The 16,449-nt window shown below is 34.9% G+C and overlaps 1 protein-coding gene and 1 long non-coding RNA gene across 3 annotated transcripts in view; one reads left to right on the forward strand and one right to left on the reverse strand.

Moving 5' to 3' along the window:
* DSG1 (desmoglein 1) overlaps positions 1–16,449 on the forward strand; it is a 37,762-nt gene that overhangs the window by 10,536 nt on the left and 10,777 nt on the right. Inside the window, exons 5-12 of the mRNA XM_070629836.1 lie at positions 569–724; positions 2,305–2,449; positions 4,640–4,806; positions 6,487–6,621; positions 6,916–7,101; positions 9,784–10,043; positions 11,463–11,602; positions 15,132–15,416. Coding sequence (XP_070485937.1) covers positions 569–724; positions 2,305–2,449; positions 4,640–4,806; positions 6,487–6,621; positions 6,916–7,101; positions 9,784–10,043; positions 11,463–11,602; positions 15,132–15,416 — 1,474 coding nt within the window. The remainder of the gene's footprint in view (positions 1–568; positions 725–2,304; positions 2,450–4,639; positions 4,807–6,486; positions 6,622–6,915; positions 7,102–9,783; positions 10,044–11,462; positions 11,603–15,131; positions 15,417–16,449) is intronic.
* The window catches only part of LOC139084843 (uncharacterized), a 154,903-nt gene continuing 143,184 nt past the window's right edge, over positions 4,731–16,449 (reverse strand). For both annotated transcript variants that reach the window (XR_011542645.1, XR_011542646.1), the window contains one exon: positions 4,731–4,870. This is a non-coding gene — a long non-coding RNA (uncharacterized lncRNA). The remainder of the gene's footprint in view (positions 4,871–16,449) is intronic.

Genomic DNA, 16,449 nt, shown 5'->3' on the forward strand with positions numbered 1-16,449 from the left:
TTCTATAACCATTTATTTGGGATGGTCTCCTTACTTTTCTGCTAATACGTCCCCCCCATTTTCAGAATTAAGAGCTTCTACACAGAGTTGGATAACGCTTGTCAGGTACATAAATCCACTTAAAACTTTCTTCTAAAACTTTCCGTTTTAAAAAATTTTTGAATCATAAGATCCTAGTTACATAACAACATTGGTAAACTCTTTAAGAGGGCAAGGAGTTTCTACTCTAGGCTCAGTGCTAGCATAGAGCCTGAAAATAATACGATCAAATTGTAAATGTTGAATGAATGAATGATTTAGACTTCGATCTATTAGAGTGATATTTTACTTTTTTCTTATTTGGTAGAAATAAAAATTGAATTTCTTTTATTCCATTGTCAGTTCCATTGAAAATTCCAGAGCTGTAATTATTCTACTTATCTAGGAAAATGATTCCCTATTTCTAGCATTTCGTAAAAGATAACAGGTGCTCATATTCAACAATTCTCAAGAAAGACAGCTGCCGTATATCAAACATAGCACTCTTTATTTGCTCCCCGTAATATTTTCACTTGTACTTTTTCTGCAGATTCACTCAGATTGTGCTGCAAACCAGCAAGTTACATACCGCATCTCTGGAGTAGGAATTGATCAACCACCTTATGGAATCTTCATTATTAATCAAAAAACTGGTGAAATTAATATAACATCCATAGTTGATCGAGAGGTCACCCCTTTTTTCATTGTAAGTGGGCTCCATGTCAATATATATGTTCAGGCCTAAATTATCTTTGGATAAGCTCAGAGTCTAAATATTAGGCATTTTTGATTGTCTCTTAAAATTCATGAGCATCCCTTGACTCAAGAGAAACAAAGAAAAGATTGAGAGAGAGAAGAGAGTTTTGCTTAAGTGCCTTAGCAAAAATGCTAATATCTGGTCTGTCCCAATGGCAAGCTAAAATATTTGTTTAGAAAGGCAAGAACCTAACTTTTACTTCTTTTTATTTAATTCGATTGAGAATGTTGGTTCCTTTTAACTCCAATGTCAAGTGATGATTCTGGAGCTACTAGGGTAACCTTTTCTGAGTGAACATACCTTATAATAAATTCACACTGCTCAGGCTTACCTGAGCTCAGAACGTACCTTAGAAATACTTTAATTCATTCTTACTGAATTTCCCTCCATTCTTTACTGTGGCTGTGACAAAACTTCAAATCCTCAACCTCATTTCCACTTGCAACAGCTGACCTGGTGACCAACTTCATTAGAAAGTCTGAGGCCCCCCCATCACAAACTCCCACAATTAATTCTCTCTCTTCTGGTTCAAAAATGTTCTGCATTAAATCCCAAACAGGATCACTTTTCTGCTTTTTCCCACAGCTTCTCCCAAGACATTTCCATTGTCCCATAATTACCTGTTTCTTCAAAAACCTTATTCCATCAACTTTGTTTTTTCATCTCTCTCCTGCTTGTCCATTGGCTGCTTCTATTTCCATCTATCATCATGGCCAACCCTTATTAGTACTTAAAAAATAAAGAAAACCTTCCTTGATCTTGTCACCTCTTCTATTAAAACCCTATCAATCCATATCCCAAAACACCTTCAGATAGTAATCTATGCTTGCTGCTTTCACTCATACTGCTTGTCTTTATTCCTCAAACTACTTTAATTCCAAGTCAATATTCCTGCCTAATCTCCTACAAATTCTAAATCAGCATGCCAGCATGTTAGCTTTTCTTGAAGCACAATGCATTTTTATATGAAATATACCACACAGGTAAAACAGTATACATTACACTTATGTATACTACAAATATGAATAATAATAATAATAATAAGACAACACCCACATAGCCCCACCTAGCTTATGAATGCTATATTTCTTTGAAGCTCCCATGTGACGCTCCCTTACCACATCCTCAAACTCCCAATAGGCCCTAGTCCTAATTTCAAACAATGCATGTTCATCACTCTATTTCTTTTCTCACATGAATCCCTTTACTTGGAACACTCTGGCAATTCCCCTCCCCACCTGTCGAAATTCTCTTTCATCTGTCTCAATCATTATATCCTAATATGAAGTCATAGTATTTTGTTCTTCCTTTACATAACTTATCGTGTTACCTTTTCTGAAAGAGCATTTTGAGTTTGTGTTTGCCTCCCCTTATTAATTATAAGTACTGCTTGTGCCTACATTCTGGTAGGAAATAATATGTCTTACTTTTCTTTTAGCTACCCACAATACCTAGCATAGTGCCCAAACAAAGTAAGAACTTAATAAATATGTGGTGCGCCATATAATTATTCCTCTTTTCTCTCCTAGATCTATTGCCGGGCTCTGAATTCAATGGGTCAAGATTTAGAGAGGCCTCTTGAGCTCAGAGTCAGGGTTTTGGATATAAATGACAACCCTCCAGTATTTTCTATGTCTACTTTTGTAGGACAAATAGAAGAAAATTCTAATGCAAGTAAGTTATCTATTTTATTACGGAAACAAGAGTATATTGGCTTTCAGATCATTGTTAACAGCCAGGCAACTAGAGGCTAAACTATGTCAAGGTACCACATCACCAACGTAAGAGATGAGTACAGAAAAACATGCAGAACAGAAAGGCGTGACGAAGTCTCCATAATGACTTTCCCTTCCACTATGGAAGCAGCTCCAATCTGTCATACACAAGGAGCAACTCCAGTGTAACAAGGAGGATTTTCTTATGTAACCCACACAGCAGCTCTGGAGTAGATTCCTAAGGAGAAATTCCAAAAGTGCTTTGCACAGTGGTGGCAGGGGCACTGGGCATTTAGCCTCCCAGCCTGACTGCTGTGAAGGGCAATCTCATCCATTTCTATTCATACCGCTTTTTTTTTTTCTTCCAATTTTAACTACTTTAACGTCACTCATAAAAATCACTTGCAGGCAATCTACTTTGTGGCCATAGTCTTTAAGAGCTTTTGGTGACAGCAAATAAATGCAAAATAAGCATTGCTTCCCCTTCTTATATATGATTTGATAAATACAGGTTTTGTTTGCTTTTTTACTCAAGTCATTGGTTTTGTGTATTTGAAATGCATTACAAAGCTAATCCTGTTTGGCCCACCATGCATATATAAAGCTGATTGTCTCAAGTGATGCTAGCTGAGGGGCGCCAGAAAACCTATAAACTAGAGAGAGCATTTGCTTGCAACAGCTTTGACAACCTTAAGGTATAGTGGTCTCCTCACGGATTATTGTAAATGGCAACGTTTTAACTGCCAAATATTCAGCCACTTGGGAGGGACAGAATATTAACCGTTTAGCACACCACTGAAGATTATCCTAAATATATTAAAAACAGCAGAGATGATTTCTCATATGAATTCAAAACATCAACTTACCATAGTTCCTTTTAACCTTTAAGTGGTATAATTTCTTAAAAATTAAAAAAATCCTTACATTTTACTTCTCTTCATTAAAATAGTATGTCTACACTCTAAACTTTTAAAAATACCATTCTAAAATTGTTTGTTGTAAAACTTCACACAATATGGAAATAAAAATGGAATAGAAATCTGTTCTTTGTTTTCTCTAGTACCATTCTTCAGAGGCAAGCACCGTCATTAGTTATTTAGGTACATATGTTTTATAATTATATAAAGATATATAAACATGTTTTTCGAAACAGATGGAACCACATTTTACTTACTAATCCCTAATGTGAATCTTTATTTAAATCTATTTTGGACATATTTCCACATTAGGAAATAGGGATGTCTTCATTCCTTGTAACAGTTGCATCAGATTTCATTGTATGAACATATCATAATTAATTAATGAATTGCCTAGTGAAAACATTTAAAAAATAATACTGAGATGAACATACATATATACACAGATTGAGAAAGGAGACAGAGGGAGAGATAGGAGATACTCTGGGGCATTTGTGTCTATAGACGGGACAATTGTGCTTGAAAGAGTTCGAGTGTAGAGAAGTATTCTGGTTTATGAACACTGGCAGCTTTTCACATTCTTCAGTGTCCTTCACCAAAACTGCTTAAAAGATTAACAGGAAAGATCAGGGAAAGGACAAAGCACATAGTTAAACACGCATCTCTTTAAGTCCACTAGTTACTTAGCATTTCACGAGGAGCCACGCAAACCAGAACAATAATATATATTTACTGAGTGTGTGTTATTCAATAGGAACTTTATATAATTTTCTCTCATTAAGCTATTTAATTTTCTATGCATTCAATGAGGATGGTACTATTATCATTCCCATTGATAGAAGGGGAAACTTAGATCAAGATCACATGGCTAGAAAGTGCTCAAGTTGGAAGAGAGCTGGTCTGGCCTTAATATCATTTGGTTTCACCACAGGAGCCTTTAAAAAACAAAAAAGAATTATACTAGAATAAGAAATGGAAAGCCAGAATAAAACATTTCTTTGTTACCTAACTACTAGTAATGTCTAGGTTCCTAGTAAAACGTGATCTTTTTGTCAAATCAAAGGTCTAGAAAGGAGCTAAGCTATTGATATGTTGAAAAAGTAGAAAGGGAAAATGGTAGAGTGCACGTTATATGGACCAACTAAACCTAACACCTTGTTGGAAAAGCAATACACTATACTATAACGAAAATGCAAACTGTCAAGTTACAATCAATTTTCCTTGATTTCTAGATACGCTGGTGATGAGACTCAATGCTACCGATGCGGATGAACCAAATAATTTGAACTCAAAAATAGCTTTCAAGATCATAAGACAGGAGCCTTCCGATTCACCAATGTTTATTATCAACAGAAATACTGGAGAAATTCGGACGATGAATAATTTCCTAGACAGAGAGGTAATTTCTTTTTCTTTGAATGGGTTGTCAGTCTCAAAGGAACTAATTCTGCATGCAAGAGTACCTAAGAAAGAAAAAGAAAATAATATTTTTAAATTTTAATTACATAACATTTTCACCTACGGGAATGACACAAGAAATCTCTTTAAAATGAAAAAATGGGAATTCCTCAAATACATTTTATGCTGTCATTTTTCATTTAATCTTACTTAGGATTTGCCTCAATTTAAGAGCACTATATTTTGAGAATACATAAAAATATACATAAGATAGAGGCAAAAGCTCCATTTTGTTTTTTTTTAAAAGAGTGTTTCATAATGAAATAAATTTAAGAAACAATTGTTATCATGTCCCCCATCTTGGCAAGTCACTACGCATGTGAACACAGTAGAAGGTCCAAGAATTTTTACACACTAAGAAACTTGTTTTTCTTTCTTTAACCCAGCATATCCTAAGCACATTTGACAACAGAACTCTTTTTCCCTCCTATGTCATGCCTACTGACAGTCCACTGATTACTTTGGGAAATAATAATGGTCAGAAATGATGGACAGGAATTAAGTAACATCCAGACCAATCTTTTCGCTTGCAAATAAGAAAATAAGTAGTGATTGTTACCAAATTAGAATCAGCATTACATAGTTTCTATCATGCCGTGTGGTCTCCTAATTTAATTTAAAATATCCACTTTTTCATTATTTTTTAAATATTGATAGAATATAGCTCACCTGCATGAATTCGAGGGATATAAATGAATACGATACGCAATTAAATTTTATTTTAATTACTATAGTTATTTTAAAATGATAATCTCCCTGCTAATGACTCCTACTTTAGGGTAAATCAGATTATTTTTACACTTTTTAAATGCCATCAGTTTCTAGGTTACCTAAATCTCCTTTTTCACTTGTTTGAAAATTGCTATCAGAAGAAATTGACTATTTAGCTTTTCTCTCTTAAACTTTCTTAAAGAGCCAGTGGGATTATTAAAAGGGTTTTAGTGGCTCTAAAAAGTAAAGGAACTCTGCGGTCACTGGGAAACCACTGGAGCAAATATTCTTAAGCTGGCGTCCATGGAGAGACCTCAAGATGTCTCTATGAATCCCTAACATTATACCCACAATTCTGAATGAGTATGTATATGCACATGTGTGTGGGAAAGGCTCTGTAGCTTTTACCAGCTTCTAAAAGTTTAAGCACCATTGAGTAGACTCAAGAACAGATACATCAGCAGTAATTCCACCGCCACAACCTGCCACCCCCCAAAATGCAAACTATTTGCTATCTTTTTATTCTTCTTGCATACTCAGGGGCTGCTCATTTAGAGCATGGAATTTTCATGCCATAAATCCTTGGTAAACATTAATCTTGCTCCTCCTGATCATTGTGGTCCACTTCTCCGTTTACAAATTTTTTCAACCCTTGGACATATAATAAGGAACGAGCCCTTTAAAAGATGTTGCTTCTTTGAAATGATGCTGGATAAGCATTGTCGAGGATGCAAGTGGCGACTTCCATACTGATTCATGTGAGATTTGCGGATTTTCAATATTCTGTGTGACCCCATCTCCATCATAGATTTCTGTAAATGTTGAGCCAGCATTTTAAAAGAACCTTGTGTGAGACAGAATAAGGACTGTCATCATCAACTGTGATATTGTTTGTAATGTGAATTTTTAGCAATACAGCCAGTATTCTCTTGCTGTAAGAGGCTCAGACCGAGATGGCGGGGCAGATGGAATGGCAGCAGAGTGTGAATGCAGCATTAAAATCCTCGATGTCAATGATAACATCCCTTACATGGAACAGTCTACAGTAAGTACTTGTCCCTGAAATTAATAACTTTAAACTCACTACACCCTAAAATTTGGTCTAACAATCCTATTCACAGATATACATGTTATCTTTAGTCACATACAACCCAAATGTAGACACGTACATTGTCTTGTGTTTGTTTATATAATAGAATAAAAACAAATTTGAACGATGAAAAGTGAGACTATAAACAGATCCCTTTTCTAAACAATGACTGTAAACATTCTAGTATAAGTCTAGCATAGTTCTCTCCGTCACACGATTTGTGTTAACATTTTCTACTTCTTTTTTCAGTATGCCATCGAAATCAAAGAAAATACTCTCAATTCAGATTTGCTCCAGATTAGAGTAATTGATCTGGATGAGGAGTACTCAGCTAACTGGATGGCAGTCATTTTCTTTATCTCTGGAAATGAGGGAGGTTGGTTTGACATAGAAATGAATGAAAGAACAAATGTAGGAATTTTAAAGGTTGTTAAGGTATGATATAATTATCCTAAATATTTTGTTTTCTTGGTCTTTTTCAAAATGTTAATCTTAAAATGATGCTAATATTTCACAAACTTGAGTGGGTAAAGAGTAAAAAGTACTGTGTTTTAAAATAATATATGAGATAGGGCTGTTTTATAAGGAGTTTTTCTACTTGTATCATTTCATGAAAATAGGCATTGTACTGTAACTTGAAACTCTTTTCTATCAATACAGTACTCTCTCACAGATCATATAAATTCAAAGCATTTTTAAACATGAATCTTATTTTACACCTACAACAAAGTAGGACTAATGCATAAGGTTTTGTTTTAGATGTTTGAAGAATATTTTTTAAAGCAGATTTAATGTGGCCTTCAAAAAAAATGTGTCCAGGGGCCGGCCTCATGGCCGAGTGGTTAAGTTCACGCACTCCACTTCAGCAGCCAAGGGTTTTGCCGATTCACATCCTGGGCACGGACATGGCACCGCTCATTAGGCCATGCTGAGGTGGTATCACACATGCCACAACTAGAAGGACCCACAACTAAAATATAGAACTATGTACTGGGGGGATTTGGGGAGAAAAAGCAGAAAAAAAAAAAAAAAACACTGGTAACAGTTGTTAGCTCAGGCACCAATCTTCAAAAAACAAAAAATGTCCATGTCAAAATTGTATGTCAATTATTTGCAGTAAGAATATCCATCATGTAAATTAAAAATTGCTTATCCCACCAATGTGGTGGGGTTTTTTTTGGTGAGGAAGATTGGCCATGAGCTAACATTTCTTGCCAATTTTCCTCTTTTTGCTTGAGGAAGATTGCCCCTGAACTAACACCTGTGCCAATTCTCCTCTATTTCGTATGTGGGACACTGCCACAGCATGGCTTGATGAGTGGTGTATAGGTCTGTGCCAGGGATCTGAACCCGCAAACCCCAGGCCACTGAAGCAGAGTGTGCAAACCTAACTATGCAACCAGGCCAGCCCTTCCAATGTGTTTTTATAAAATTAAAATTAAATTACTGCAATTTTAGGATTATCACATTCTCATCTCACTGTGGCTGCTGACCAAGGCTTACTACAAACATAAATATACCAGAGATTTGGTCCAAGTCAGCAGAGTTCTCCTATGTCCCCCCCAACATTAATGATCCACCACATTTACCTGCAGTAGAATTTCCTCTGAGACGTGAGAAGAAAAATGTCTGACTTTTAGGGAAGCCAATAGTGAAGGTTTCACCCTGTGCTACAAGACTTGTCAAGTCTATTTTTTAAATCTTCAATAGCTGTGCATGTGGACTGTGTGTGATGCATGCAATGTGTTTTCTTCATGGTAAAATGTAATCCCTTTTTAACTATTTCTTTCCTTCAGAACAGCCTTAGGAAATAGAATCTTAAGGAATTCTTTCCCCATAGGAATGTGTGTCTTCATAAAGTGTCTTCAAAAAGTGTCACCATGCCTATAGCTTCCATTTACTGAGGCAGTGTGTGAACGCTATAGTTTATTCCTCACAGCATCCCTGCACATTAGGTTATATGCTCATATGGCAAATAAATACACTGAGGTTCAGAGAGAGTATGTAATCTGCTCAAGTTCTCATAGCTAGTTAAGTGTACAGCTAACATTCAAACCTAGATTTCTCTAGCTATTAAGTTCATCTTCTTTCCATTATCCTATCTAGGATTCCATGCTGGGAAAACTGAGTCCTAATATATTTCACCTCAAATTACTATATTACTTTAGAAAATTAGTCTGTCTGTTCTCAACATCTCTATCTGTAAATGAGAACGATGTTGATTTTTCTCCCAGATGTGACATCATATATCATTCCTTTGTTGTGATTATATATATGTAATGTATGTGTGTATGTGTGTGTAATGTATATGCATCCATGATTTTATAGTCAGTCTTGGAACTGCAAATAAAGATAATATTAGAGCAAAGATTGGAAATTTTAGCTAAGTGGAGAGTTCAGTGGGTGAATCAATGGTCATCTAAATTACTCTCATGTGAAAATTTAGAAAAATACATTTGGTACTTACAGGCATAACACATAGTTGTTCGTGGATTTTATGAGTAGTGGATATTGACACCATCTTTCATAATGAAAATGACTACTTTATTTTATAATATAAAATAATTTCTTTCCAGAGTATGTAGAAGAAAATAAGGATTTCTTTTTATTATTTATATACTGCGTTCTATTACCTAACTTATTGAAAGAAGTCATATTTACAGAAGTAAAATTTCTTTTAAACAGTTCTTTATGGATAAAATCAGTCAAAGGATTGAATCTGAGATGTATTCGGCCCATGCTTTGTAATATATAGAGCTATTTTCTGAGAAACATAAAATGATAGAAGTTAACATAAACTGTCTTTGTACCACAAAATGCATGGATTTGACAAACTATATTAAGTTTTTAATTTATTTGGTGGACAATTAGAACTCATGTCATACATTTTCAACTATTTCAATGAAGGATCTAGGACAATTGGATTTTTTTCCTACTATATTTTCATGTGTTTGTATTGAATTAAAGATAAAGAAAGTAAGAACAGATTGTGTATTTATATGTATTTATATTTAATTAAAGAAAGCAGGAATTTTTTTGCCTATTATCAAAGAATTTCTCTTTCTTCTGGAATGTTTTTCTTCTTATAGTAAAACTCTTTTACTGTGTATTTTCTAGCCCCTAGATTATGAAGATGTAAAGAATCTGCAACTTAGTATTGGTGTTAGAAATAAAGCTGAATTTCATCATTCAGTTATGTCTCAATATAAACTCACAGCAACTGCGATCTCCGTGACTGTGTTAAATGTAGTGGAAGGCTCGGTGTTCCGTCCAGGTTCAAAGACATATGTAGTAACTAGTGATATGGGACAAAATTATAAAGTGGGAGACTTTATAGCTACTGATCTGGACACAGGTCTAGCTTCAACAACTGTTAGGTAAGACTGACATTTTCCAACTAATTTTCACCACATATTGAACTTAAGTTCGATTTTCTTTTTAGAAATTTTAAGTATCTGAGTTAAAACATTTTTCATTAATTTTGAAACCATTTATTCAACCATAATAAGTGCCAACTACTGAAGTGTTACTTAATTTAGAGTGTTTAACTTAAGAAAACACAAAAATTTGTACAAAATGTAAGATGTAAAAACGTAAAGACGTAAAATGTGAAGATATTGTATCTTGAAAGTTTCACTCGCCTATGTTTACATATTTTGTTGACCAATCATTAGCTGATTCCAATAAATCATGGTTATTCCTCTTGGAAGATTTTATGGACTGATTTTCCCACTGAAAATTTGCCCAGACTGAAATCAATTAGATATAGTCGGTTCATTTCAGTTACTTTCTTCACTTGAATCATCTCTTAGTATGGGTCAATAATAACTTTGATATAAAAAATTAGTTAAACTAAAGAAAAAGTATGCTATGTAATTTTTCTACTTGGTCATGAAAAATCTGTGCATATACGTGCACATGTATTTTTCACATGTGCTTGTGATCAAGAATAACAGAGGGGGAAGACCTCACAAATGAGCTTTAAAAGTTCTTTCTTTGTATTCTCCTCACATCATGTATTTCTGTGATAGCTCTTATCACACTGTACCACCATTGCTGATAAACTGTCTTGTACCCCACAGATGTGAGTTCACCAAGGGCAGATAACCCCCCAGCCTAACCCTGTCTCCTCTCAGAAGTTCCATTTCCCTAGGTTTATCACGGTGCCTGAGACAGAGCTATCTAACCAGTGCTTGTTTAACAAATATGTAAATGAGAAGGAAAACATCAAAGTCACAGATGAGGAGAGAAAGAGAATAGAATAGGATAGAGGCACGAGGCAAAGACATGGTTTGGAATTCAAAAGAAGTCCTGTAAAGTCATCGTGTACATTGTGCATATGGGAAAGGGGTGTGGAAATAGGGAGGGGATGAAGGCTAAGCTGACCAAGGAGAAGCAACTTCTTTGGTAAGAGAATAGTTTAGAATGAGGAGCAGCCCAGGGAGTCCTGAGATCTGGGTGCTCCAGGATAGTTTTGATGCTACCAAAATCAAATAAAAAATGAGGCTGCAAGCATCGAGGATTATTCTGACATCCATGTGGGCATAAGAGACATTCCACCAGAAGTGGCTGCTCAGTAATTCCTTTTTTCTTCAATTTAAATCTTTGTCTATTTTAGAATGTCCTCAAACAGCTGGGACAACCCTGAAAAAAATAAAGTCTCTAATAATTGTTAATTATATCCAGGGGTTATAGCTACTGATTGGAAACATACATTTTATAATTAAAATCTCTCTCTCTATCTCTTTGTTTTTAGATAGCTAACATTAATTGGTACTGTTTTCTTTCAAACACAGATATGTAATGGGAACTAATCCAGCTGACTTGCTTGCTGTTAACTCAGAAACGGGCATAATTACTTTGAAAAATAAAGTTACCAGGGAGCAATATGACATGCTGAATGGAAAATACCAAGGAACAATTCTATCTATAGATGGTAAGAAATCAATTTAACTTTGTCCCTTCTAGAGGAAGTTACATATTCACTCTGAAATTAAAATTTTAATTACTGTATTTTGAAGTGACTCTTTTTTCCAACAAAAGTTAACATACTGGGCATTATAGAATCAAATCTTTAATAATATTAGAGACGGTATAATTTAGTGGATAAGACCGTGAGCTCTGGAGGGAGACGGGGTTGGTATCTTACACCATGACTTACTAGCTATAGGATTTTAGAGAAGTTATTTAACTCATTCATCCCTCAGTCTCCTCTTCTGTACAATAACAAAATGGATTTAAAAGTATTTAATGAGTTCTTACATGTAAAGCACTTAAGAGAGTGTTGACATTCAATAAATGTTAGTTCTTATTAACGTCAGTAATTGAAATTTTTAAATTGCATTTTAAAATAATTTTCAAATAGTTAGGCTAGAAGCCAAGCTAACTTAACTTTACCTAATCTTGGGAAAGTTGATGGACAACTTCGTGTAAACAGTTTGGAGGTGGCATGCTTACATTACTTTTCACAACCAACAAAATTCAACAGGCTGGTCACCGAAGGAGCAACGTTTCTCAAGGCTAATTCTACTGAGCAATATTTGCTATTTCAATTCCTCTTCCTCCCTCCTATCTTCTTCTCTCCCTGTTTTTTTCTCCCTCTCTTTTCCCTCTTTCAGCTGTCCTAAAAAGGGGTTGACAATTTCTATTTGCATAATAAATTAAAAAGAAATAAAATAGTACTTTTTAAAGTCATTCAACTATTCAGAATTTTTACCAAATTATACTGCTCTTTTCCACAATCAGTCAAAATAAATGTCGGTTTTAAACTGTATATTATAAATAGAAATGCTGATTCCATTCACAGATAAAGCTTGTTTTGATTCAGTGCTGAAATTATCTTAAGCAACTGCCAGTTTACTACTTTTCTTATATCCAACATCCAACAATTGCATACGTGAAGGGAAAACTAGAACTTTTGCTTCCAAAACTGTTAGGCTCATAGGAAATAGAGAGCATTTCTTTTGTCATCAAAAAATGCAACCTTCTGGGGGATAAATATTACATGCAATGATAATGATAAAAATAGCAACAAAAACGATAACAATAGAATCAGCATAGCTGAGCTCAGAGGGCATGGGCTTTGCTATCAGATACACTGGATTTAAGCTTGTCTCTGTTACGTACTTCCAGGGCTGTCTTTATTCATTTATTCAGAAACTATACATCGAATCCTAACCAAATACCGGCCATTGCGACAGGTTCTCGGGTTACATCAATGGGCAAAGTCTGACAACACAGCTCATGTTTATCTAACAGAGATAATGACAATAATTTCAAACACAATCATTCCTGTATTTTTATTCAACTCCAATAATCTTAAGAAAAAGTCCTAAATATAAAAGGCTGAATGCACAGAGATATTAATTATAACATTATCGATAATAATTAAATATTGAAAGCAAGATCAATAATAGGTAACTGGGTAGGTAAGCCATGGTCCACTTGATATGAAATTATGTAGCCATCAGAAACTATTTTAATGAAAAATTTATTTAAACATGGAAGAATTCTTACAATGCAAAGTAAAAATACAAAATAGGAGTCATATGATCTATCAATGTAACAAAAATAATTAGCAAATTTTAAGCATTATAATTAAGACCAAAAGATAATACAACAACATATCAACAGCAGTTGTCCTTGGGTAGCACTAGTGTGGGTCTGTTTTTGTCTTTGTTTTTGTTTTGCTTCTTTATATAATTCTATACTCTTCAAATTATATATAATATCCAACTGTTTATAATGTAAAGAAATAATCCAATAAATAGTGTTACTAGTAATAATAATAAAGTTGACTGTAATAATGATTCAAAAAGTTCTTGAGAAAATTGTATGCTATGACACACGGAAAGTGTCTTGGTGGGCACATAAATATTGTTACTTCTCTTCCCTTGCAGCTGGGCAAAACACATTTAGCTTTAGATTATCTGAGTTTACAGACAGGAGTAGTGTAATGTGAACACAATTTGAAAAGTAAATCACATTTTCTTTAAAAATAAAGATACACTATAATGATTTTTGCAGTAAACTTAACCTCATAGATATGGGTTGCAGAATATTTAAAAGATTAACTGTTTAAAATATTAAAAACAATCTACATGGCTCAAAGCATTTAAGGTAGCAAAAAAAGGGCTGGGGGATGGGGACGATGGGGAGATGTTGATCGAAAAGCACAAACTTCTAGTTATAAGATGACTAAGTTCTGTGGCTCCAATGCACAGCAATGTGATTATAGATAACCAAATACAAGGAGCTTCTATTAAATTTAAATAGTATGCGGAATATGCTGACTTTATTTGTCTGAGGTAAATAACCACAGTACATGTTTTTAATACTGGCCTGAGCAACTTTTCTCTTTTAAAAGTATCTTCTTTATCACCTCTCACAAATACTATTTTTTTGGCTACATTGTTATAGAAGACATAATTATTTGATAGCTTTTAATGGGCCAATTATGTTGCAAGATAAGGACACAAATATAGATTCAGATCTATTTCTTACTCAACTTTATTAAGATATAATAAGTACATCCTTTTTAGGTGTACAGCTTGATGAGTTTTGACAGATGTATACATCTGTATATACACTGCCACAAACAAGATCTAGAACATATTCATCACTGCAAAGAGTGCCCCTGCTGGTCTAAATGTAGATGTATTTTGATGTACTACCTTTTGTATCAAATGTACTCAAAATCAGTCTACTCTTTTGAAATACTAGCTGGTTGGTTGGTTGGTTGGTTGGTTGGTTGGTTAAATGAAATAAACAGCAAGCGTGAAGCAATGAAGTTGAAACAAATAGCAAAAGTCCCTACCTCTGCTTTTAGTTAACAAACACAATAACTTATTGAAATTTTGAAGGACCAGAGGAAAACAAATTTGAAATAGCTGCTTGTGAAACAAAAATGCTTCACTTTCTTATTGATATGAAGATTTCCCCCCACCTCCGATAGCACCAATTCTCTCTCCTATGAGTTATGGGAACTGTTGGCTGTGAGTTTGGGGGTATGTTGCTTTATCCCCAGATTTTTGTAGAAGTGACTTCCCAACCTGTTCAACATCTGTTCATTTTGTCAGTGTGTAAAAGGGAAACAATAAATAAGAAACAAAGATGACAGACAGTAAAACAACAAACAAAATCTAGCTCTAACATATGGAGAAGATTGCAAAAAATAGTCTAGAATTGTCCCCACTATGGTTTATAACACACCACTGGCCAATCCACAATGTGGCATTTACTGTTTATGTTTCTCAACACATGAGACGGTTTTTCAGGAGCACTAATATTCATAATGGTTTGATCTAAAAATTGAGTCACAGACAAAGGATGATTTGGGGAGTTACCAAATTGATGGGAATAAAGACACTGAAATAAGTATTGATGAAAAAAGAAAATAGTTTTGTATTGTCCAACAACCATTACAAATGTATAAAATATTTCTTCCATTTTGAACCTTGTTACAGATGCTCTTCAAAGAACTTGTACTGGTACAATTATTATTGACCTTCAGGGTAATGGCTGGGAAGTTGGTGGACCTGGCACACCAGGGGGTGGACGTGATACCGGTACTAGCACAAAGGAGACCCCTGGTCCTGACATTGTTATCAATACAGAAACCCCTGGCAATGGCCCAAATACTTTAGTTGGAGGGCCCGATAGTTTTCCAGATCGAGGACTACTCTCAGATAATGTACATTTTGGTCCTGCTGGCATTGGACTACTCATCATGGGATTCTTGATCCTGGGACGTAAGTACTTTAACAGTCCTATTTATATGTGCCCCTAACATACTGTGGGGAGAAGATAAGTTTTCTGATCTTTTGATAAAATATATTTTACAAATTCTTATTTTGTGTAATTATCATGAAATGTCTATGTTTGGTACTGATTTAAAAACAGTTAACTGCTTAACTCCTTATAGTGCAGTGGAGGATAAAAACTCTTTTGCATTCTGTCTCAAGGTAATGGGAAAGTATCATAACAGGTAGGTTCCAATTGATATTTGAGTGAAGAAGATAATCAGAAACAACTGACTGAAACAATCAGAAAAGGCAAATAGAGAAAGTAAACTCTGAGTTGGATGTTAACAGATGAATAGGAGCTGGCCTGACGGACAAGAAAAGGGGAATGCTCCAAGGAGAAAAAAATCTATGTGCAAAACCTCAAAAGAATGAGCGCAAGTTACTGAAATAAAGGACCCCAATGTGGGAGAAATAAAGGATACACACGACTGCATCGTGAGAGCTGAGACTGGAAAGACAGGCAGGGGCTAGACCTTGAAGGAATTTCGTGCTGTGCTAAGGCTACAAAGCCTAATGAAAGGAGAGTCAAATAGAGGTAGACTTAAACTCCAGCTTCTAAATTTAGTGGTCTGAGCGTGTCAAAGGTTACCTAACTTTTCTGAGCTTCACTTTTGTCATCTGTGAAATAATAAGACTTACCTCATAACATTGCTTTGATGTTGGAAAAGTAGTACCACACGTGGAATACTTAGAGATAGACCACATTCTGTGGTCATTACAGTAGACCTAGTCAAAGATCTAGCCAGGAGCATATAACAACCAATGGATTCTCAAGGTGGCCCTTAACATTGCCTTTGATGATGACAGAAATTAGTGTGGAGATGAGCTAGATGCTGCAGGCTCTGAGGAATAAGGGGAGCTCTGAAATAAGCAGGTTGAAATCTGCACATTATAATGAAATTAATGTAAGCACTGCCATTTTCAAGTATAGAATCATAAACTCTTAGTGTCAGAAGATACTTCAGATATTATTTAATTA

The sequence above is a fragment of the Equus przewalskii genome, chromosome 7, assembly GCF_037783145.1.
Source record: "Equus przewalskii isolate Varuska chromosome 7, EquPr2, whole genome shotgun sequence".
In the NCBI taxonomy this organism is placed as follows: Eukaryota; Metazoa; Chordata; class Mammalia; order Perissodactyla; family Equidae; genus Equus; species Equus przewalskii.